The 24,835-nt window shown below is 36.8% G+C and overlaps 1 protein-coding gene across 4 annotated transcripts in view; it reads left to right on the forward strand.

Moving 5' to 3' along the window:
- Nucleotides 1-24,835, forward strand: part of LOC124390344 (neuronal PAS domain-containing protein 3) — a 220,455-nt gene that overhangs the window by 184,266 nt on the left and 11,354 nt on the right. For all 4 annotated transcript variants that reach the window (XM_046856232.1, XM_046856233.1, XM_046856235.1 and 1 more), the window contains 2 exons: nt 833-1,010; nt 22,187-22,305. In XM_046856232.1, the coding sequence (XP_046712188.1) occupies nt 833-1,010; nt 22,187-22,305 (297 nt within the window). The remainder of the gene's footprint in view (nt 1-832; nt 1,011-22,186; nt 22,306-24,835) is intronic.

Raw genomic sequence — 24,835 nt, forward strand, 5'->3', positions numbered from 1 at the left:
TCATAAAATTCCTTTTTCTGTGCAGTTTGAGATATCAACAAAAATCAACAAAAAAAAGCAAAATTCACATTACTGAATCATAGCCAGGTGTGTGTGTGTGTGTGTGTGTGTGTGTGTGTGTGTGTGTGTGTGTGTGTGTGTGTGTGTATGCGTTTGTGTCACACACAGCCTGATATTTTCAGGATATGTGAACAAAAAATAACAAAAAAAATCTAATCCACTATGTGAGCGAGGCAGTCCTAACAAAGTCTTCCATCACACTATCGTATAAATATTTCCCCCATGCTCTTTGTTCCAGATTATTACCTATTACACATCCAGGACATTGTTGTCATCATGTCTTTTGTGTATGAATTGTTTCAGCTTGGAACAATACATTTTTGAGGGAGAGCACATAAAAGGGATTATTTGCATGTAATCCTGAAACATCCCCAAGACCAGATATACACTGGGGGAGTGTTCCTTTTGCTTGTCCTCTCTAAATTTTAAACTTTCAGCTTCTTCTTATCTGTAAACTTGTGCTCCTAGCATGGAGTGTTTAGGGCACAGTATAGCTTGATGCTTTCAGAAAGACAGCAAGCGAGCTCACCTCTGTATTAAAAACATAAAACTGTGTGTTGAAAATATATATATTACAGAACACTTCCTAGTCTTTACTAGAAACATCACTGATTAGCTTGGAAAAAATGAAATATATATATATATATATATATATATATATATATATATATATATATATATATATATATATATATATATAATTTTTGTTAATTTATTTATTTATTTTAATGTATATAATAATATATATAATGTTATTTTATTCTGTGTACAGGTGGAGTTGACAGGCAGCAGTGTGTTTGACTATGTGCACCCGGGTGATCAGGTGGAGATGGCTGAGCAGTTGGGGATGAAGCTTCCTCCAGGTCGGAGTCTGCTGTCTCAGGGAGCCGGGGCTGAGGATGGAGCAAGCTCAGCCTCCTCATCCTCACACTCTGAGACGCCTGAACCAGGTAAGAGAAAAAAAATCTCTCAAATAAATTGGCCATTTTTTTATTTATTTTTTTAATCTAGATTGAGTTCACATAAAATCTATCTAGTGTTATGATGAAAATAAAAGATGGATATTATGACATTTAAATGTTCCTAGAATTTTTTTTAGCTAATTTACTTTAGACATTTGGCTGATATTAACAGTGAAGATATTGAGTGAAAAGAAAATCACGTCCTTTGTGTGTCCTTTCATCAAATAAGAAAACAAGAAAAGAAATACATTTATGAATCTGGCGTCTCTCAAAAATCCTGTAAGGATTTCTCTTTCCTCTTATGGTCGGTAGTTACTAGTGTTAGCAGTGGACATTTTGAAAATGATTCTGCTTATGGTCTACATCTTCATCTTCAGGTGTTCATTAATACGCATTAAGCCCTGACTAGCAGAGTTGGCAAAAGTACACACATTTTTTAAGTACAGATACTCATGTTTAATACTCGGGGAAAAGTTGAAGTACTGACTACACTTTTTTACTCAAGTTAAAGTGAAGATGGGCTCTGACAAGTCCTTAAGTAAAAAGTAGCCATTACTACTACCTGTTTTGGTTTCATGCTTATAACTGGACGTCACTTCATATTAATATTAGGGCTATGGTGTTTTAAAAATGGGAAAATCAACAGGACACCAAACGGAACTTTTGCTATGTTTCCACACAGAGAGTTAATGAGGTGATTCCCGGAGAAACGTCTTTGGGTTACACATGTAACCCTAGTTCCCAGAGGGAACGAGACACTGCGTCGAAACGCTTTGGGCATTCCCAAAGCGTTTCGACGCAGCTCGAAGTTCCTGAATGGGGAACTATACCTCTAACTTTTATATGGATTACATAATCAGAGTATATTTGTTTTTGATGTAAATTAGTTATTTAAAAACATTACGAGCTTTTTATTCATATATTTTTTATGTCTGTGAGGTAAGTATTTACTGAGGTTCAAGTTGTTTTACTTATGTGTCTGTGAAGAGAAATGACGGATGACAGAGAGCGCCCCCTGACTGTTTTCTTTATTTTACAAAGGCACAATCAAAAAAGACAATTCCAAAGAAATGTAATTTTGGTTCAGCATTATGAGGGAAAAATGCCACAAAACACACTGGCACGTTTGTCCACCCCCAGAAGCTTAATTGTGCGCATCATGGTGGATTTCGGTGCTGATTCGAGACTTGGCGCATCAATAAAACAAATGTTTGCTGATTAAAATAATTTTTCGGTGGAGTTTAATTATTTATTTTATATCTACATAAAGAAAGAATTTTTCATGCCATACCAATGAAGAGAAATTAATATGGTCTCGGACATACTTAAAAATCCATTTAAAAAAAAAGCTAGACATCGTGAGAAGAGGTCAACCAACCCCGAAGCTAGCTAGCTTGTCTCAGCCCGGGAAAGGGTTTGTTCGCCACTTCCAGACCAGTGAATACGAGTGGTACCACTGGCTTACAGCCTCTGAGGATCGGTGCAAATTATGAGTATGCATCTCTGGTGAGTAGGTTGTATTTTATTTGAATTTTTAATGGTTGTCATGTTATTAGACAAATATTGATCCTGAACTGCTCCAGATGATGTAGGTGGCACAGTTGCGGTTGTAGTGTAGACTAGTGTTTGGAGTTTCTGGGTTTCTTGCTTTAGTAAAATGGTATTCACCCTCCATATGCAAAATTCCTCTCTCTCTGTAATGCCACGCGTTGTTATATTGCGTTTTTGTATTGTATTGATGGTTTCTATAATTTCGACGTTATAGTGGTGGTATTAAGAGGTGGATTAAGTCGGGTAAGTCCCCATTAAAGGCCCAGGTACCAAATGCACGGCCCGCCACTGATGGATAGTCACACACTCTGTGATAAACTTTTTGATGTACTTTTAGCATTTACAGATTTCTTGGAAAATTCTTATAGTAATCACAAAAAAGTCATAGGCACTAATGCTGCCATGTTGTGCTGCCAATGCTGGAAAAAAGAAATTTCCAATCCTAATTAAGTCTGGTTTCACTAAATGTTTCTTTCCCCAGCCATTTTAGGGACTTTTTCCTTGCCATTATCAAACATTACTTTTCAACCACTATTACTGATTCAAATAAAATGTTTTAAGCTAATTTTCATTTGTTGCAACTTTTCATGGAAGATAATCATTGTATGTTTACTTATTTAACTCCCAGTTTAAAATCAGCTAAAACTTCTTTTGTGATTATAATACTCAGTTTTATTTGTCTTAATGCTTACTTGACAAAATGACTAAATAAAGAAAGAATGTTTGTCTGAAATAGTGTTTTTCTAAAAAACGTATTAGGGCCAGCGGTTTGGCCAGGAGTGTGTGTGAGACATGATATGCTTGATGAGCATTTTACTAAGGGTCGATGTGGAAGAAGCTGTTGCAGTGGTGGCTGCACTGTAACGCGCTTCTTCCCCCACCCCGGAATTTAATTAGAGGACTTGTATAGAAGAAATGAAAAGAGGTGACATTCCTCATTAGAATTCTTTTCAGGATGGTTATAGACTTTGCCTTCCAAATGTTCCCATTTTCATTGTGTTGTACTGATGATAATTTAAGTATTAGGGGAAAATCCATTTATAAATTAAACAAAATGACTTGATATCCATCAGTCCCTTAGTTCATCAAGCTGTTCAAACAGGAGGGAGATTGGCTGTTCGGCCCGGGTCTTCCGAGAGCCTCAGTAATTAGATATGCCAAGGATTTATTCTTTGCTGATTGGGGCTTTAAATTAATTGAAGTTCCACATTTGTGGCTTTGTCCTTTTCTCTGCTTTTTTGCCATCAGATATTACACACTGGTGAAGTGTGTGTGTGTGTGTGTGTGTGTATGTAGAGAAGGCTTTACAGTGCCCATTTCTTGTGCAGCAGTGAGAGAGAATGTCTTTAATGGAGTGGGGGTAGTGCCATTAAGATTTATTTGTGTACACAGACACTCATCCAACACTTTCCCACCTCACAATCCCTCTATCTCTGTCTGTTTCTCAGAGCGAACCCCTAATATAAGAAGTATGTAATGCAGACATAAGTGGCTGCTTTGCGAATACGGTTTTGTTTTAGTCTCCTCCTTCCTTTCGCTTTGCTCCTGATGTCGTTCTCCACTTTTGCAATGTCACCTTTCTTTGTGTTGTACCTGCAAGGTAAATTGTGTTATCAACAGTCTTGTTTAAATGTCTGGCGCTGTAGAGACATCAGTATTTCCCCTCAGCCCCACCCACCGGTTCCATCTTCTCTCTCAAGGGTATGTCACATGTGTAACAAAGCGGTAAATATTAAATATGGCTGTTTTTTTCTGGATTTTTTTTTAAGATGATAATCCTAATGTTTGTCAACAAGAGTCCTTTGATGAGGATGAAAGCCAGTGCTGTTTGTGTGCGTAAATACATTAATAAAAGAGATTGCTGTCAGCATTATTAGCAGTGGAGTGAATTCAGGAATGGCAGCCAGATCCTTCAGCATCATGTTCAAAAAAATTCAGCATACAGATATTGCTTAAACATAGTTTTAAAGTTTGTACAGTTTATGTCAAATAAAATATAAATCCATGTTAATCCAGGTCAAATTAATTAGCCATGTGTATTGAAACATATATAAATGTATATATTATAAATTAAGTCACCCCCAGTGTCTGTTTATGTGTGATATTAAAATCGATTTATTGAGATTAGAACTTTACCCCCTCGATATTGTACTTTGCCACTGACAGGCTGACTGCCCACCAAGGAGCAACATATTGACTGAATCTGTTGTGTAATTCTCTATGTACTACTTTTATGCAGACTGCTTCTACATGGTGGATTTGTTTTCTTTAGGTTTCTTTTTATTTCATTTTGCACAACAGTTGAAATGAAAAATGAAAAAAGTTTACACTTTGTAAGTAATATACAGCAAACTAACATACAGAACCAATTGCTTTTGCACCAAATAAAGAACTTTTGTGGATACTGTGTAGTTTGTGTTGAGCTAAATAGTATTTTAAAAAAGTGTATAAAAGAACCACTGAAATACAGCAAAGCAAAATTCACGTCCGAAATATGTGAAGGATTTTAGTCTTTGCAAATTTCTTATAATCAGCCAGAAGTTTTCACTGCCTACTGCAGCATGTATTAATCCACAATCTAAAAGCTAAAACACACACTTCACTAGTCACAGTTTTCCCCAGTCCTTAATATGGTTTTAAAATGGTGTGTGGAAATGCTGCGTGTGTCTGAAGGGCAGCAGAGTTTAGATGCAGCGCTGCAGCAGGATCCTGAGGCTCCAGAACAGGACTAGCCTTTGGTCAGGGTGATCCTGCCTCTCCCTCAGGCTCAGACCTTTGATTTGTGTGCATCCTCCTCTAGCTTCAAACAGGTGTCTGCTGCTGAGCATGACATTTGAAATGCAAATAGAGCTCTTTTCCACCTGGCCCCCAAACCTGGGTCTGTCAAACCAGAGTACCACCCACATCTCCAACATATGCAGTTATACACAGACATACACAATTGTTAGTTTTACACACACCAACTTACATATATGTGTGTGTGTGTACATTTGTTGGTTGTGTAAAAGCTAGTACATCAGTAGAGAGTTTAACATACAGGCTAAATAGGTTTGCAAGCTACCCCTATTGTATCTAATATGTTCTATACCAATTATTAGGTCAATTTGTTGGATTAATATTGGTTTGATTAGAACACACGCTAGATAAGGTTGATTAGAATATTTTTCTTGACAAGAGAAGAGTATAGTATCGTATGGTTCACACAGTGTATAACTTTGTGGAGTGGCACTTTTTTTTTACTTTACTGTCCATATTTCCAATGGCATTGTAGCACAAAGATCATGGTTAAATGGTAGAAAAGCATCGCACAGAACAATATGTCCACCAGTCCTGATGATCATCAATATTTAGAATTAATATGATGTTAGATTCATTTAATTTATTCGTAAAATAAACTTCTTATAAACTCCTTAGTTTACTTTTTTTTATTTAAGCATTCATAGGCATGTTTTCAATAGTTAACTGTTTCCTGTATTACCCATAGTGCCAGACAAGTACCAGCTGATTTTGGTGGCCCTAAAAGTGGAGCCCTTGCTGCTTCTTCTTCATCTACTTATTCTTCTATTTTCGGCTTCTCTCATTAGGGGTCGCCACAGCTGATCATTTGCCTCCATACTACTCTGTCCTCTACATCTGCCTCTTTCAAACCAAATACCTGCATGTCTTCCCTCACCACATCCATAAACCTTCTTCTTGGTCTTCCTATTTTCCTTCTTCCTAGCATCTTTCTACTTATATACCCCATGTCCCTCCTCTGCACATGTCCAAACCATTTCAATTTTTCCTCTCTCACCTTGTCTAAAAATGTCCTACATGCGCTGTCCCTCTATTAAACTTGTTTCTAATCCTGTCAATCGTCATCACCCCCAATGAAAATCATCTTCAACTCTGCCACCTCCATCTTCACCTCCTGTCTTTTACTCAATGCCACTGTCTCTAATCCAAACAACATTGCAGGTCTCACCACAGTCCTATAAACTTTCCCTTTCACTCTTGCAGATACTCTTCTATCACAAATCACTCCTGTCACTCTTCTCCACCCACTCCACCCTGCCAGCACTCTTTTCTTCACTTCTCTAACACACTCTCCATTACTTTGCACTGTTGACCCCAGGTACCTGAACTCCTCCACCTTCTCCACCTCTTCTCCCTGCAACCGCACCACTTCACTGCCCTCCCTCTCATTCACACACACGTACTCTGTCTTACTCCCACTGACTTTCTTTCCCATTCTGTCCAGCACCTCCACTTCACCTCTTCAGGCTCTTCTCAACCTGCTCACTACTCTTACCACAAATCACAATATCATACTGTCCATCACCACTGCAAACAGGAAAGGGCTCAGAGCTGATCATTGATGCAGTCAAACCTCCACATTAAACCAGTGTGTCGTTCCTACTGCACACTTTACTGCTGTCACACTGTCCTCATACATGTCCTGCACCACCCTCACATACTTCTCTGCCATACCTGACTTCCTCATACAATACCACAACTCCTCTCTCTGTCACACCAAGAACCTTCCTGTCTTCCTTACACTTCTGCAGTAGTTGACAAATCACCCAGCATCTCTTCAACACCACCTACAGAAGCCCCTGTCTTACCTCTTCCCTGAATCTCACACTACACTCTCCCCCTTCAGTTTCCACCATCTATTATTTTTTCAGTCCTCACTCTCCTCCTCTTCTTCTTAACCTCCAATGCAACTTCAATTAGACAAAATAAGTTTGATGTGATTGAATTCATTTAGTGTCACCGAAATAAAGTCGCCAAAAAAAAAAAAGGTAACTTTGATCATTTTTTCTTAAAAATTGTATTTGTGCAAATTGTCTCAAAAACTCTTGCAGTGTTTTAAAAGTGTTTAAAAGATCTAGAGATTCGTATTTTACAGTGTGATAGATCCAATTTGGGATTCATGAAAAGTGAAATCAATTCAATTTTAAAAAGGAAAAATAAAAGTTGACAGTTTCTATTAAGTGAGGCTGAAATTCACTGTGGCTTCTTGAACTCTTCTTCAACAAACTTCTTCAATTTCTCTCTGAAGAGGATAACCTGAGATGACCGTATGCTGGTGTCTAAAGAAAAGAAAAAGACAAGAAGACGGAGAGCTGAGTAAGTTTGACCACTCCACATGTGGCCCTGTCAGACAGAAGCAGTAAAAGGTCAGTGGCCTCGGTCTGGGGTCTCTAAGCTGGCTAGGGCAAGATGAGGGCACAGTATGCAACAGTTCTCCCTGGTGATTCCCCTTCACACTCCACAATGAAGGTGTTAACCTTGTATGCTGGAGTGTCCTTGAGAAGTGGAGTCAGGGGTCAAAGGACCCATTTGTACTCACACAGAATACAGATAACAGGATTAGTGCCCACCGAGAGCAGTCATTAGTCTGATCCACCTGTCAGTGAGACTCCTTATCATGGGCGAACACATATTTTAAGATGTAGCTGTAGTAGAGAGGCATCCACTGTTTCAAGTTTGTATTCATAATGAGAAAGCGCTTTTGTTTTAGTACGCAGAGCCAATCACACACACACACACACACACACACACACACACACACACACACACACACACACACACAAACTTACAGTATACAAAGCACTCAATTGTATTGTAAGGATAGAGTAGTCAGAGATGATCACATGACCAGAGCTAGAGCTTTAATTGAAATCTGAAGCCATAGAAGGTCTGCAGTTTAAACATATTGATTTTACTCGGGCTGACCCAGCCAATGGGGTCACGTTCCAACTCATCTGACATTTCTTCAATCCATCACACACTCAAGCAGACACCAGTGCCACAGCGAGAGTGTGTGATTTTGTGTGTATGTGTGAATGAGTATGAAAGAGAAAGGATTGTAAGAGTAACAGAGGAAACGCAAATTTGTTGTTCTTGCGATTTGTTTATGTGAAAGATCATCTGCTTCCATTTATTCTCTCTCACGTCTCCATTTGATTAAGAATGCAAATCTGATCCTTTTGTCCAGCTGCCTTTCTGTCAGACAAGGAGTGTGTTCAATTAAATAAACATCAGTATGTGCTGGAATGGCCTCTCTTCTCATTTCTAGCCCCCACCTGCTAAAATCAGCCGAGCATCTATCTCCTCCCAGCTTCCAAATGGAAATGCTAATTATGCTCCGCAAATGCAGGCCATTCTCCCCGGCAGAATGTATACATTTGTTTTCCGATATCATTTATTACTAGAGACATGACTGCTGCAAGGTTTGGGGGATTTGAAGGCTGGATTCTTTGTCACTGGCATTTTCTATTCACAGATGGCAGAAGGGATTTCTGCTATTCTCAGAGCGGAGATGAGCTGCGAGCGAGCAGCAGTCAGAGCACTGCCTCAGTCTTCTTTATTGCTCAAGAGAATTCCTCAAGATGAGGCAGGAACATGGCTGTCCTCCAACTCAGACCAGTTGTTAGAAAACCAAAATAGACGTCAGACTTTTCCTTTGTTTTGTTCTAAATGTCTTATTGCACAAAAAGGTTTTAACCTTCCACCCCCAAGGTTTTATTGTAAATGAAAAATTTGCTACAAAAAAATCTTGATATCCAAATAAATGTATATGAATCCTGAAATAACTAAGAATTCAAATATAGTAAAATTATAAATAAATATTACAACTGTAAGGGGTATAAACTTCAGAATTTAATAAATGAGTTGGAGGCAGATTAAAAGGCAAAGGATGGGCATGCAAGTCATTAAGAATAATTTATAGCAATTTTTGGGAAGAAAAAAAATACAACATTGAAATGTTTGAATCAATGTTATTTAGTAAAATATCTTAACAAAAATATAAACTTTTTAAACTCTATAAACATTTAGGTAGGAACAAGAATTACAAAGAAATAAACAGTCTAGAATGTTTTATGGTAGGTTTATTTTAACAGAGAGAGACAGAATATTTGAAAAAGAAAGGTTATAAATTAATTTGTGTTTGATCGAGTGAAATAAGTATTTGATCCTCTACCAACCAGCAAGAATTCTAACTCCCACAGGCCCAAATTATTCCTGTCACTTTAAGAAAGAACTCATAATATCAACTCATTATGCATATAAAAAACACCCGTCACAGAATCAACCTCTTAATTTCAAACCTACCCAAGACCAAAGAGCTGTCAAAGGACGTCAGGAACAAGATTGTAGACCTGCACAAGGCTGGAATGGGCTACAAGAACATTAGATTCTTGCCTTGGCCATACTGAGGGCTTGATGTACAAAGCATGAAGAACAGTGCATGAATGCAGACCCACATAAACCCCTAATTAATAAATGTAATTGAATGCACACATTAATACAATGCAAAAGCAAGTATTATATTTGTGGAAAAAAGATAATGATAAATTGTACCATTTTATTCAGTCCCAATAATGGGAAGGTTTATCAGGATTAGGCCTATACATCTCAAAATGATCAGACTTTCTCTTCAATCATTTTTCAACTCCAAACTATAGTGTGCACACTTTATCCCATCAAAATTTGGGATCTTATTAAACCAGGGTTAGAATATCTTGTTAATACAAAAAAAGCTAAAACAGCAAAAACAAGATCAGCAAACATAATGTGAGATTTATATTATTTTAATGCTGTAGGCATTGTTTTTTTATACAAGGAAAAATTACTTTTTTTCATATATAGAATAATCCAAATAATCAGTTTTGATTAAAATCTAACACTGGATAGTTTTATGTTTCATGCTACACCTCAGCATGAAAGCTATAACTCCTGCTGTATGGTGTGTTTATGTGATTAATCCATCGTGAGCCTCTCAACCTCTTTAATAATTCAGTCTCCACAACACTCCTGCTAGGGTAAAAGTCATAATGCTTGTTAATTTTCTGTGCGTGGTCATAAGTTACTCAGTAATTATGAAAGTACCTATCACTTCATCGGACAGATTCCCTGTCGTTGTTGCCTGTGCTGATCAACCAGCTACCATAAATAAAGGCTCAGTCTGCTCTCTAAGACAAATGGGTTTAATCATCTGATGTGTTCATTTATCCCAAGCTTTAAGTTTAGCCTTAAATTAAAGCTCTTGTGAAAGCATAACTTGCTTTAAAGAAATCAATTCTGACTGCCTATCAATCCTGACTGCCTTTCACGCAGAGGTTATGCTGGGATGGACCGTTCTTCATGCTGTATTTGTCCTTTGCAGTGCATAAAATGTTTACAGCTGTGTGGTGGATGTGTTGAGCCTTCCACACAAGCAAACCAGTGTTTATTATGGAAATTGAGATGTTCCACCTCGTATTTTGCACTCGGCTGCATTATCAAGCTTTCGAACATCTCAATGTTTCACCTGTCAGTCCCACACTCACCATCAAACTATACAGAAACACACGCTATGTAATTTTCTGTGAGGAACCCGAGAAACTAATGATAGCTTAGCCAGGCTAAAAAGATAGAAAATTCTGTCACAGGGAAAGTATAAGATCACTCAAGGAGGAAGGCTTCAGAGCTTCAGAAGACAAAGGTGGGATCAAGCAGTCTCCAGACTATTAGAAGCCAGTTTTATTTAAGCTTATTTAGCTGATCAGCTTGTCAGAAAGGGCTTTTTATCAAGAGAAGTTGAGTAGACACGGTGCATTAGACTCAAGTTCCCAGGCAGCAACAACCCACCAAGTTGTGCGGTGGGAAAGTGTTTAAGTAAAAAGGTAGAACGGGCCATGCACACAGGAAAACAGCTTAGGTGCTATGAAGGGAACACAGAGAAATCAGCACTTGTGGTGCAATAAAATGATTTTTATTGAGATTTGTTTTATTTAAGAAAAAAACTTAATCTGGCTTGCTCACAGTTATTTCTATCATTCATGGTTTATGTGTAAGGTATTGTTATAAAAACACAATTTATTTTGTTTTACTTTAAATGAGTTTGGGATGGTGTTTGTAAAATTAATAGTCACTGATAATATGGATATAAAATACAAAAATATAATTATATCCTCTTTATCCTGAGAGCACCCTGTTGCAGATGTGTCTCTATACATAAAGAGTTTGGATGTTTTGAGTCTTGTTCCGGCCTTTGGCATGCCGCATTATAATTCATTGGCACTTGCCTAGTGGTTTGGGTCACCACATCTCTGTAGCGCTTATTCATGGGGCTCTTGTACAATATGCCTGCAACCCCCTCCCCCCCCACCAAACACACACACACACACACACACACACACACACACACACACACACTTCCCACCCCCACATCACTCTCCACTCATCTCTCACATCAGCGCACACTGGAGATAGTGGACTTATTTGCAGCTTTGTGCAGTATTTAGACAGCCCACCTCGAAGAAGCCGATTGCTTTTGTTGCCAAATTTCATATATACACACTTTTGTTTAACTGGGTCTTATAACACAGCAGAGATAAGGAGTAACAGTGAACAGGTCTTCGCCCAATAAACAGGAAAATTATCTGGCTTGCTTTTCCTCGTGACACAATTTGTCAGACCTGCTGATAGGAAACAAATTCTATTCATAAAGCTCCCCTCTTCTTGGCTCTGGTGCGATTCGGTAGCAATTCAATTATAGTTTTGTGCGATAGTGAGCCCGGAGAGAGAATCCGAGCTGACAAGAAATATGACAGGACAGTTACTGAGTGTTTATGCAATTAAACTTTCACTGACAATACCTGCCAAGTGATGAATGCCTGGGCGGAGGTGGATGTGCACAAGCAGTGCCCCACAAGGATTGCACATTTTTCATTATTTTACAGTCTACTGTGATCTTTCAGGGATGGCTGCAAGGAGCAGAGCAGTGTGCAAGAGAGAGAGGTAGAGAGAGAGAGGGGTTTGCAGACACAGGCCAATAACATACAGACAAAATAATGTTAAAATATAGCAAGACTTTAATCTACTAAAAGGGAGATTATATTTGACTGCTGACATATGGACTAAATTTCTAAATTAACCCCCTGCTGAGGCATTATCAACTTTAAACCTGCAGATGCTTGTATTCCAGATATATTTCATAACATATACAAGAACATATTTTACATGCTTCTGGTTATGTGTGTTTTGCTCGATCTTGAATATTCAATTTGATGTATTTATTAAAGTATGACTGCATGTAAATGTTTTATTTTATTTAGATTATTTAAATAATAATCACAATAAATTATTTTGCTATTTTAAAAACTCTCTGAGCCCTTTTTGATATATTTAATGTGTGAGGTGCATCGTCTATTAATTATTAAGGATTATTAAATCTAATACATTTTTATATATATATATATATATATATATATATATATATATATATATATTAGATTTAATTGGATAAGAAGTACTGTTTCTTCATTAAAGAGCATTACTAAATACACAAGAAAAAATAAGACAGGTCTCTAAAAGTTAAGTAATTTGAAAAATTTACATTTTATTGCTGAAATTGTATACAAGAATATCTGTAAAAACTAAACCTATTTAGTGAATTTAATTGACATATTACACCAAAATGCAAATACAAATATCAAAATAAAATAAAAAATCAATTTTTCAATTATAACTTTTGAAACTTTCTGTTGTGTTCTTTAGCCTGAATCTTCCCCTCGCCTCTTGCTGTTTTCTCCCCGTTTAATTTGCATCGATGCTTTTTTGTATTCGAATTACTCAAGAACTGTTTCAGCCTTTATATATATATATATATATATATATATATATATATATATATATATATATATATATATATACACAGATGGCAAAAGTACACACATCCTTTACTCAAGTAGAAGTACGGATACATATGTTTTAGAGGACTCTGGTAAATGTTGAATTTCAAATTTTGTTGCCTAATAAATGTATCCAGGCTGAACAAACATCATATAGAGCACAAGCAGAGAAAAGATGATGATGATCAGGTGATCAGGAATGTTTCTGTTCTCAGTCATGTTTTCATCACTGACTCCCTCTTTCATCCATGTTAACCAAATTATATATGTGTGTGTGTGTGTGTGTACTATTAATACTTTTAATCTTTCATAAATATATATGAAAGAGATTAAAAGTTGTAAAGGTCCATGCTATTAGAGGAAACTTATAGATAATAAACATATATAAACTAAGTATATAGATATGGTGGCAGTTATTGGATGGTTGGATCAGACACTCGCTACTGGTCATCTGTGCTGTGAGCTGGTTATTAGTGTGCAGAGTTATAGTTGAATTCTATTGGGACTTTCAAGTGCCCTGTTTGTCCAGAGATCACAACTGAGGTGCACTGTTCTTTTTAATTAATCATTTGTCCTTCAAACAGGGAAGTTTCTCTCCTCACTGCACTCTTTCCACAGATAATTAGGCCCCATAGTTCAGCTAATTCCATGAGAGACCTGCTTGTAGCCACCTGCTCTTTTTGTATGGGTAATCTTTGTCTTGTAAGATTCGGTCTCTAGAGAGTTTGCCTCGTCTTGTGAAGAATAAGAAAACCTCGATGCTTTTCCCTGTAGAATCCCACTATGCTTGCATTTGTAATAGTATGCATGCAATACACACAGACACACACATATACTTACACACCTCATCCCCTCCCCAAGGCTTGTCGCTCTCAGTGTGCGTTGATAGGGTGGTGTTGATTTTAGGTGTATATGGATCTCCGACTAATCCTATTAATTCAAAGTGAATTACAAAGCAGACCAGGCTTTTTCCCATGTCATTCCATTTATTCAACCCTGCTAGTGTTTTGTTCCTCCATCATAATTATTTCCGAGTCAGATGTGCACTGATTTCCTGGTGGACTTGTGTACCTCAGACCGACTTCAGGAACAGCAGAGCTGGGATAATTCACACCGCTCCTCTGGGGTGCTGTTCTCTGTTTTGTCAAGGACATTTTTATTACAAAGCTGATGGAATTTGCATATTAATTCATTTCTTTCAATTTTTAAGATTAAATGTTGTCAACATGTATCAGTGCATGGCTTTGACAGACCTGATGAAATGGGTCAGTCATGCTTGAACATTTTGGAGTAAAGCAGCCAAGTACAACCCTCCTCTCTCTCTCTCTCTCTCTCTCTCTCTCTCTCTCTCTCTCTCTCTCTCTCTCACTTATTCTCTCTGTTTCTTTCACACATGTTCACCCCACTGCTTCTCTTTTGTTTCTCTCATCTCTCCCGCCTCCCTATTTCCTCTCACTCACTCTTACTTTTTCCCAGCTTGATTAAGGATGCGTTGAAAGGCAGTAAGAGGAAAAGACTACAATGGCATGCCAAATTCTGTCAACTTGTATTGAGTGCTCTTTTCTAAATTAGGACGCTATTAGCCCTTGATTTAGAAGTGCATTTCTATGTCAAGCTATTTTCTTCCCTTTTCCTAACTGTATAACTTGCGGTCATGGACCTGAAAGTGTTTTAGTTGCGTCAATGTAATAAAAATTACGATCATCATGACCCTGGGAATATTGTGTTTGTTTTAAAATTTTAATTATTGTTTGTGAATATATTGAAGGCCTTTTTTAAATATAGATCAGCAAATACAAGTATAATGATAAATATACATTATATTGATTTACAAGGAAAAATTATAATATAATATTTTTTACTACACAGGATATAATTATATAATAATATGAATTTATTATTTAATGAATAAATAAATATTTATAACATTTATTATTATTATTATGTGCAAGTAAAATAATTTAATTATTCAGTTTTTGCTTAATCATCAGTAGAATTTTTCTTTTATCTTGATAGTTAGTATAGTCTTATATTAAATAATTATTATTGTTGTAATATTATTGACATTTTTTTCTTCATATAAAAGCTTGCAGATTGAGTCTAAAGAAAATATGCAGCTCTGATCTGCACCATGTTAGTGAACAGGGTACTGTGGCATGGCAGCAGCTCCCGTGGGCTGAACACTCATTAGTTTTGTCTGGAGACATCACTGTGACAAGCGCTATCACTGCTGCATCCACTCCACCTGTTCAACCTGCCTGCCTTTTACTGCTTCAGAGACATGCTGTAGGGACGCCCAGCACACATGCACATGTGCACTCACGCTTCCTGCTCACTCAAACGCATAAATATCTTCATCCACCCTTCTTTAGGATGTCACATGCAGTTTTATCACACTTCAAAGCCTTGATCCCACAAAAAAGACTGTTGACTAAAGTATCTTGAGTGCAGAGGACAGCCCTGACCCCTGTGCTGATAAAAACTGCCCAGCTTGTCACTGACTTACCCTTTTTATCATATTAATAATGGATGAGTCCAGCAAACCTGCTTGTCCTACAGAGGTGGACAGAATGAAGGCTTATCTGACCACAGCTGCTGCCCTGAGAGTCTGATCTTAGCTCTTTTCTAAATCTACAACAATCGACAGAACATGACCCTCATCTGTGACCCAGTGGCCCATTCAGAAATACCAAATATGGCCGTGTTTAATGAGACAACAACTCCTTCATGTAGATATAGAAACACCAATCATCCCTGTGAGTTGATCTGAGCAGAGGGACACTGCTGATATTTGATTGATATTCACCTTTTTTTCTCTGTACCCTCATCAAGGCTTTATGGTGGATGACATGTCGGAGGGAGTAAGCATTTATTTTGTCTTTGTCAATAACGTTGTCAGTGCACAAGTTCGCTTTGCCTCTAGCTGTCATAATAGCATCAAACCGTAATGTGACTGATCTCTCTGCAGATTGCTGCGCGTGCACTTTCTCCCTGCTTTAGAGTAATGGATATCTGCTGTCGTGTTTGACAGCCTGTAATTCACTGTTAATGTTGGAGAATGTTTGGATCAACTCGATGTCGCAACCTGATATCTCCAAAAACGTAGTCCAAAAAAAAAAAAAAAACACTTGGGTGCCATTAACCTAAGTAAACATGAGCCTAAAACCATTTTGACTGATTTGTGTTGACTGATGTAAAACAAGCAACCAATAAATTTAAATGTGTATGCTTCGATTGAGCAGAAATAAAAGTGCTTCAATTAGAGCACTTTTAAATTTATTTACAACCCCACATTTGATTATTGCTTTACTTTTGCAGATGAGCGACTAATTAAAACAGTGTTAACAGCAGCTAATTGATATCTCATGTTTACGATGCTCTGCAGTGTTTGGGTGTAAATGCATGGCTTTATCAGAGGCTGCAATTACACCTCGGCATTACGATTCAGAGCTCTGTCTTTTTAACTGCCTCTTAAAAAAAGCTCCTTTTTCAGTAAAGTTGCGTACATTTTCATCACAGACAGTCTTATTAGTGTGATACTAATCTGCATATTTCATTCGGTTATACATTTTCATATCTATATGTATAATCTATCCATCTATCTATCTATCCATCTATCTATCTATCTATCTATCTATCTATCTATCTATCTATCTATCTATCTATCTATCTATCTATCTATCTATCTATCTGTCTATCTATCTACCTATTTAACCATTCATCCATCTATTCATCCATCCATCCATGAATGAGTGCAGAACATAGTTAAATTCTGAGTTTCCTCAGAGACATATTAAGTGGCGGACTGCAAGTTTGTTTAGTCTCCGCCTTGCACTTTGAGCGCATGTTGTTATTATTATTATTAACTTGAAAACATACACAGCAATGCCAGGGGTATACAAAAGAAACGATAAAGTATCCACAGCGCTAGCGTAAACCGCTAACCAGGAAGTGGCCAGCGGCTAACGCTAGCGCTGTGGATTCTTTAGCTCTAAAAAGGAAAAAAATCTTGACAATTCCACATATTAAATGAAAGAAAGATGGAAGGAGTGAACACATTTGTTAAAGTATGCTGCAATTAGTAGTTGATTAGAACATATCTTAAGAACATTTTATATAAAGCATAAAACACAAACACAAATCCATCTTTATTACCCAAATGGGGTCTAACAAATGTAAACAATTTAATAAAATTTTTCCATTTATTCAATTTTATTTAATCAATTTAAGTTTTATTGATTACTCAATTTAATCAATATAATGAAAGGTGTATTGCATTCATTTGATTTATATTGCATTGTTTTATTTTTATAAAATATTATTTTATATATTATTTAACCAAGCCGGCATTTTATATAAAAAAAAGTAAACTCTTGTTGATGATAATGTTAATAAAAATACGACAAGCAATTTTATGTTTTGCATTTCTTCCCCGTAACCGTACTAAAATTGTATGGAACCGTTACTTAAAAACCAAGTTTTGTGTACTGTTACACCAATTTTATATATATATATATATATATATATATATATATATATATATATATATATATATATGCTAAACATGGCAGTGTTTTAGTTCATATTTATAGATGGCACACAGATATGCTTCACACCTCATATGTTTCAAGCATTCTGTAGGGCTTTAGAGTTCTGCTCGAGTGTTTATGCTCTCGCTAGCACGGCTACACCGTGACTGTTTGTAAGTGCATGTTCGCCACATTGTGGTGGGGTTGCTATGGAAACTGGGATAATACACACACACACACACACACACACGCACACACACCTCTAAAGATACGATGGCTACAAAGAGGCCTCATGGGAATCTGCTTAGGATATTGTTTATGTCAGCATCTATAATTTAAAAGAGTTTCAAAGCAGGGTGGGTTTTTTTTTTTTTGCAGTTATTGCATTTTATTATTTTATATATTTTTCATGTTATATAGTTCATATTACTCGATTTACTCAAAGTGCTCATAGTTAGTAAAGTTTGAAATTCTAATCCAGTATGTGTGAATTAACACTAATGACATAATCTGACCTCCACCTTCCATCCCTCAACCCTGTTCCCTTAATCTGACATCTGGCCTGAGTAAGTAATTGTTGTCTGGCCCATGAGTTACCCAGTAAAAGACTGAGAGTAAAGGATCGAGTGGACATCAGGCCCTGCCAGACAAGTAATTGATGGTCAACACTCAAAGCATGCTGAGTAATACTTTTAAAATCTCATCACTTACTCCTAGAGACAACTATTCCCAAGGGTTTCATCAAGAAAATTAATCCCAGAGCCTTCCCGAACTATAAATTACTGCGCTTTCACACAAATGATATCCTCCCTTTAATATCATCTCAGATATTGTCAGCTTTATATGAGCAGCAGATTCACAATAGGAGAGTGGTGTATTAGAGGAGATTGTATTTTAAACGTGCAAGAATAATATCTGCTGTGTGAAAAGCTGGCTGAAGAATTCTGCAATATATTAGTGGGTTTGGGGATTTAATAAGATGTTTGCAGCATCGAGTAAATCCTTGAGAGGTGCAAGGAAGCAAAATGTAATGGAATTTTCTAAACAATGATCAGGAACGCAGCACAGAATATAAATTGCGGTTAAGTCAAAAACCATACTGTATAGCAGGATGTCAGTCTGCAGGCCCAAATATTTTTGATGATTTGTGTTTTTTTTCCCTTTTGAAATACCAGATTCAGCACATGACTAATTAAATTAGATGTATTAATAAGGTGTAAGCTAAACCTTGTAATTTGGGCTAAAGATAACACTGGACTCAAGAATTTCTGATCTGCGATACTTTAAGCTTCTAGTAACTACACACATTCCCAAACACATAAATACTTACACACACAAAGTAATCTGTATTGAAATTTTTCATTTTGTGTTACTTTGTTACTTGTACTTGTATTGTTTGATTTCAACATTGCAGGATCTCAGAGTCTTTATTAGTGTATATATATTAGTCCATAAGGATTTATAAATTCATCAGAAATTCACCTGCTCCAGAACTCCAGTACAGGGATGTTTCTCCTACTGAGCATAAGCATGTACAAGATAACTGTGGAGAGAACTGAATGAGCTGTAAGTAGGATAATATTTGGGTAAAAGAAATGGTTCTGCAAGGAAAATAAATTACATTAAAGGTAAATGGCCAGTCATTTTTGGTTGTTTTTAGTTTTGAACTAGAAATGTAACAGTGACATTCGCAATAGAAGTTTGGAACAAAATCATTTATACGCATGCTTCAGATCAAAGCAAGTCTGTATTACAGGTTTAAAGCAGAACTATAATATCTCCACAAAGGCTTTCCAGTTTAGTTCCTTTTCACGTTCATTTAATTTCCAGGTTAATTAAATTGAATTTCCAGCTTTAATTTCAGTGGGTGGTGTCCGGAGGGCACTATCCCAAAATCATTCTATGAGATTCCTCATAACATTACAGCTGTTCTTCTACATGATGAGGTTTTGTTCAATTTAATACATTACAGTAATCTATGTTTGAGGAAGGTATTTGCAGAAAAGATTTTGGGTGATGAAGACTTCCATTGCTAGTTAGATAGGATTTTGTAAATTAAAAAAATCACTCCAGTGAAACGCAAGGAAGCATGTCAGTGAGCAAACACATCTTTGGCTGATCGAATAGATTTGGGATCAGAGGAAAATTGTGACAGTTGCGGTTTGGAGAGCTACAACAACTGTAAGCCTTAAAGTCTTTAAAAACTAATAATAGTAGTAGCACAAGAAACAGGTTTATGTCTAAATAGGCAATTGGAATAATAAAAAAGTGTTTTGTATAGACACCTACACACACACTTCAACTGATGATCTTTTCACATTAATCTACAGATCCTCTCATAAAAGCTGTATCTTCAGGTGCTTTACTACAGAAAAAAAATATATAATTCATATAATTCATATTCCAGCCAATACCTGCAGTGAGCGCTCATAGAGGGCATGTTGTAAATGACCTCTCTGCTTCACACAGTGTCAAAGAAAGAATGCTGCATTTCCTTCAGCCTGCCACATGCCTAATGAAAATGCAGAGTTCTAAGGGCTTCTGATCTTGTGTTTTAGTAAAATAGAACTCTACGCTTGACTGACAGCTCTGATCTAAAGCATTTAAGTGTAAGTTTTGATCTCTCTGCCTTTGATTAAAACTAATGAGCTCATTTAATTCAAAATGGGAATCTCTGATAAGAGAAATAAGGTTGATGTGATTGGATTAGAGAGGCGAATTAAACTCTTAGAGCTGAAGTTTGTGCTTATGTAGTGTATTAAAAAGCAGTTGGCGTATTCTGCTGTGTTAGATGATGAGAAAAAATTTCATAGTAATTCATATTTAATCAGAAGAAATGAAATGACTAAATATAACATGGCTCTGCCTTTTCCCCAGAGTGATAAAGGACTAGTTGGATTTTAAATGTCATTTAATTCACGTTCTCAGAAGGACAGAGAATCACAGCTTCATGAGTGTGTGAGAGAGAGAGAGAGAGAGAGAGAGAGAGAGAGAGAGAGAGATGGTATTTCTCCTCAGTCAGCAAGAGAGAGAGAGAAAAAAAAAGATTCATGAAAAAAAAGAGTATTCCTCCGCTTTCAGAAAATAAAACAAAGAGTGAGAAAGGGAAAGCGAGAGGAATCAGAGAAAGAGACCATTGCCATGTTACAAGTGTAAAAAGAGAGAGCAACTGTGTTCTCTTTCTCCATGAGTGGCTCTGTTTTTTTAAGCAATGCCACTGCACTCTTGTCATTTAGAGCGCAGTTTGTCATATAGTTTCTCCTCGTGTCTTCTTAGTAATCTCATTCTATTCAAGTCTTCCAGTTCTGTCCAAACACTTGTGTTCTGTCTCTTGAGCTCCCTGTCTGATATGCAGAATGGCGCTGGCTGAATACAGAAATGTCTCATTGTTAACACTGCTGTGTGCCTTCTTGTGAGGGTAAAAAAATCAGTTGTGTTGATGGTAATTCACATTCAAAGAGTGCCTAATTTCAACAAATCAAAGTGAGCCTACTGTATAAGAGATAAGGGTTCAAATTTACATTTAGTTATGTTTGAGTTTGGAAGAAGCTAATGTAACAAATAAATAATAGCCCATGAAGTTACTTTATTAATTATTAATCATTTATCTTTATCTACAGATTTAAGTTCAAAACATAATTGTTAAATAAATCATATTATTTCTATTTCTGATACAGTTTTGTCTTTCAAGGGATATGGTCTGGGGTCTTAGAAATGACAGTAAGTCAGACTGTGACCTGAACAATATTGGCATTATCTGAGAAACTATTTACAATACATGCTTATGAAAAAAATTTGAATTAATTTTATAACAGAATTTTTGTTACCACTGTAACGTTCATATAAAACTAAAGAAGCAAACGTCCAAACACCAAACCCACCTTGGCTGATCAACTACATTCCACATTTTGAGAAAAATCTTTATTTGTAAATTATAAGATAAATGTTACTTTAAAAAGTTGTACCTAGTAAGCTGAGCAAATAAGTCTATGTATACTGGGTATTAGCCACCATCTGTTGGCATGAGCAAACTAGCATTTTGTGTGTGTATTTTAACATTAAACCTGAATTAAGGTCTTGTCTAAATCTGCTCATTAGGAATGTATGTCATGTTAGCCTTCTGAACTGTGTTTGTACAGTATCATAAAGCAGTTATCACACTGGAACAGGCAACTGTTTTTGCTTTTATAGCAGCATAATTAAAACATTGTCAAAATTCTATTGACATTTTGTATTTCCTCATTAGGTTATGCTCTTCCATTAAACAGCCAGCTCTAGGTGATAGAAACTCAATGAGGACTTCTTACAAGCAGAGCTGTTTAATATCGTCTCCTCTCCAGGGCTTAACTGCAGACTACCTTACTGGACAAGTAAAGTAAAGTAATTGGATTTTTTTTTTCTGTTGTGTTTGCTCCTGCAGTGGAGTCCAGCAGTCCGAGTCACCTCTCTCCAGATAACACATTGGAGCGTTCCTTCTTCATACGAATGAAGTCCACGTTGACTAAGAGAGGCGTCCACATCAAGTCCTCTGGCTACAAGGTAACGCTGAGTCTCAGGGCCTTCTGGCTCTTCAGTTGAGCAGCTAAATCTCCTTGCACTCAATCACAGCTCCCCTGTGTGTGGTAATACAGTGTGTAGCGGACGTTTGGCTGAATATATTACGTTCGCCGTGCTGACAGCTTCTGTGGCTTATTTGATTAGAGCTGTTTTGGGATATGCTGATGGATTTTACACAAGCGAGTCTCACATTTTGGCCTGCAGACTAGAAGGAGCTTGTGTCTTTCATTTTTATCAGTACATGCTCTAATTGATTTGTTCACTTTAAATACTTTCTACAAAATTAAGCACCGAATGTTTCATAGAGGCTTGTGCTTGCGGGTTTAATCGCACCAATCAGAGACCTTGTGCATAAAATATTGAAAACTCTTTGGTTTGTACATAATCTAAGTAGTGTGTCTGGTTTAACATCTTATGCCTTACAGGGTTTTTTTATTCTGGAAATGTGGTGCTGAGATCTCTGTGTAAGGACGATATACATGTTAATGATAGATGGAGAGACAGCCATCTCCTTCCCGAGCTTTTCATCCCCCCTTTGTGACTTCAGCATCTGTCTGGACATGAATTTGATGCAAATATCCAGGAAGCTACCCCAGTGCATAAATATTCGCATTTGTAAAACGCTATTCGTATCGTATAAATAACACAAGGACGTCTCTTAATATATTTATTCTGAATGGAGTTAACCCTCACATTGTTACATAATACAAAGGTCTGAATTTTATATATGGCATGCCGACATTAGATGATAGACAGGAATCAGAGAGGCGAGCATCATGGCTGCTTATATCCGCTCTTCACTCTGGAGGTCAAATCAAAGTGAATTCCTCTCCAGCTTAGCCCATCTCCTTTTTTCAGCATATCTCAGGATTCATCTCATTTAATGCACTCATGTAAACGCTGCACGTCATTATTTGTGCTGTATCACATTTCAAAAGCACTCTAGAGAATGCCTAGGAATGGATGAATCTTATTTTTTATGTATACCTCCTCTGTATTCACCAATGTGGAGATGGGAGGGAGGTGGGGGGAGAAAGGCCAAGAGAGGCAAGGGGGGAGAGAGAGTGCATTGTGTGCTAAACCATGAATTATAAAAATTGATCCCTTTGTTATGTTGGCTTGTATTAAATTGAGATATGCTATGCGCCTGCCTCTCACCGCAACCATAGCGAGCCCTTGCCGTGTCAGTTTGCATTTAACAGCCTGAGCATATTTAATGTTTTGCCAGTGCTTATGATGTTCTTGCCAAGAGCACTCCTGCAGCAATTCAATGCCGACACTCTCTTTGTGGCAATTACTTCAAAAGTTGTATTTTCAAAAAACTAACTTTTCGATGCCCCCGGCTTTGGGCTTCTAAAAAGATCATTTCCATTTTGTACATATTTAATACATTTGAATGTTTATTTATTGAAAGGGTCTGCAGGTTTTTAAGAAACTGTGTTTTGTGGTCTTGCACCTTGGATCTCGCAAAGATCCCCTCTCTGGAGTGCTGCACAGTTTATGAGTAGATGCATGTGGGTTTGATATCAGCTGCTATTTAGACGTTTTCTGTCTCTGGCATTGTGCTGTGATGTCTTATTGAAAACTGGCAACAGCTGTGTTAAGTGTCTCTACATGCCAATCTCTCAGTCTCATCCACACCGACTCCAGATGAATACTATTAGCTCCACACAGCAATCTTGTGCCAATTCATCCTCAAGCACACCTCCATCCATTTTGGAGCCAGGCTACTCTCGATCCCTGGATTTCTTTTTTTTTTATTTACATATTATAATATTCAACAGCTACAGAGACATCCTTTAAATATTGAACATTCTTACCGGATGTAAGGATTTCATAAAACAAATTCCAATCATGTCTTATAACACAATAAAATGATTGACATAAATTAAGCATTTCAGTATATATTTTTCTGTATAATAGTCTCTAAAATATATTGCAGCAGGATAGGTTTCTGGTTCTTTCTTTCTGTTTGCATTTCAGCAATATGTGTTGTATATTTCCAATATAGCATGGCTTTGAACATCTAGCCATGACATATTGAAAAAAGAATAAATAACATCAGTCCCCCCCCACAGTCAATAACCCAGACACAAAGTAATGCTGTTATCTGCAGGGGAAGCAAATAGTCAACTGTTTATACAAAAAGGCTGGCTCTGAATGCAATACCTATGGAGGTTCGCTAAGTTTAATTTGTGCTTTACAGAAAATTCTAAATAAAGCTTGTGGCTATAGAGTGTGTTTACTATGGTCTTCAATAGTTACAAATTACATTGCATTTTAAATAATTAAGTAGACAACATGAAAATAATTGAACTTTTTTGGCGAGATTTATTAAAATATTTTGTTAAAGTATTACTGATTATAACATTTATATATAGCTAATGTAAGCTAAAAGAAAACAGATTAATGCAGATAAATTGTGCCAACTGGAATCAAATTGATTGTAACAGTTCCTGGAAAGTTAGAAACTTAGTTAATTGCTCCCTAATGTGTGATAGCCTTTGGTTTC

The sequence above is a fragment of the Silurus meridionalis genome, chromosome 8 (genome assembly GCF_014805685.1).
Source record: "Silurus meridionalis isolate SWU-2019-XX chromosome 8, ASM1480568v1, whole genome shotgun sequence".
NCBI classification, from domain to species: Eukaryota; Metazoa; Chordata; class Actinopteri; order Siluriformes; family Siluridae; genus Silurus; species Silurus meridionalis.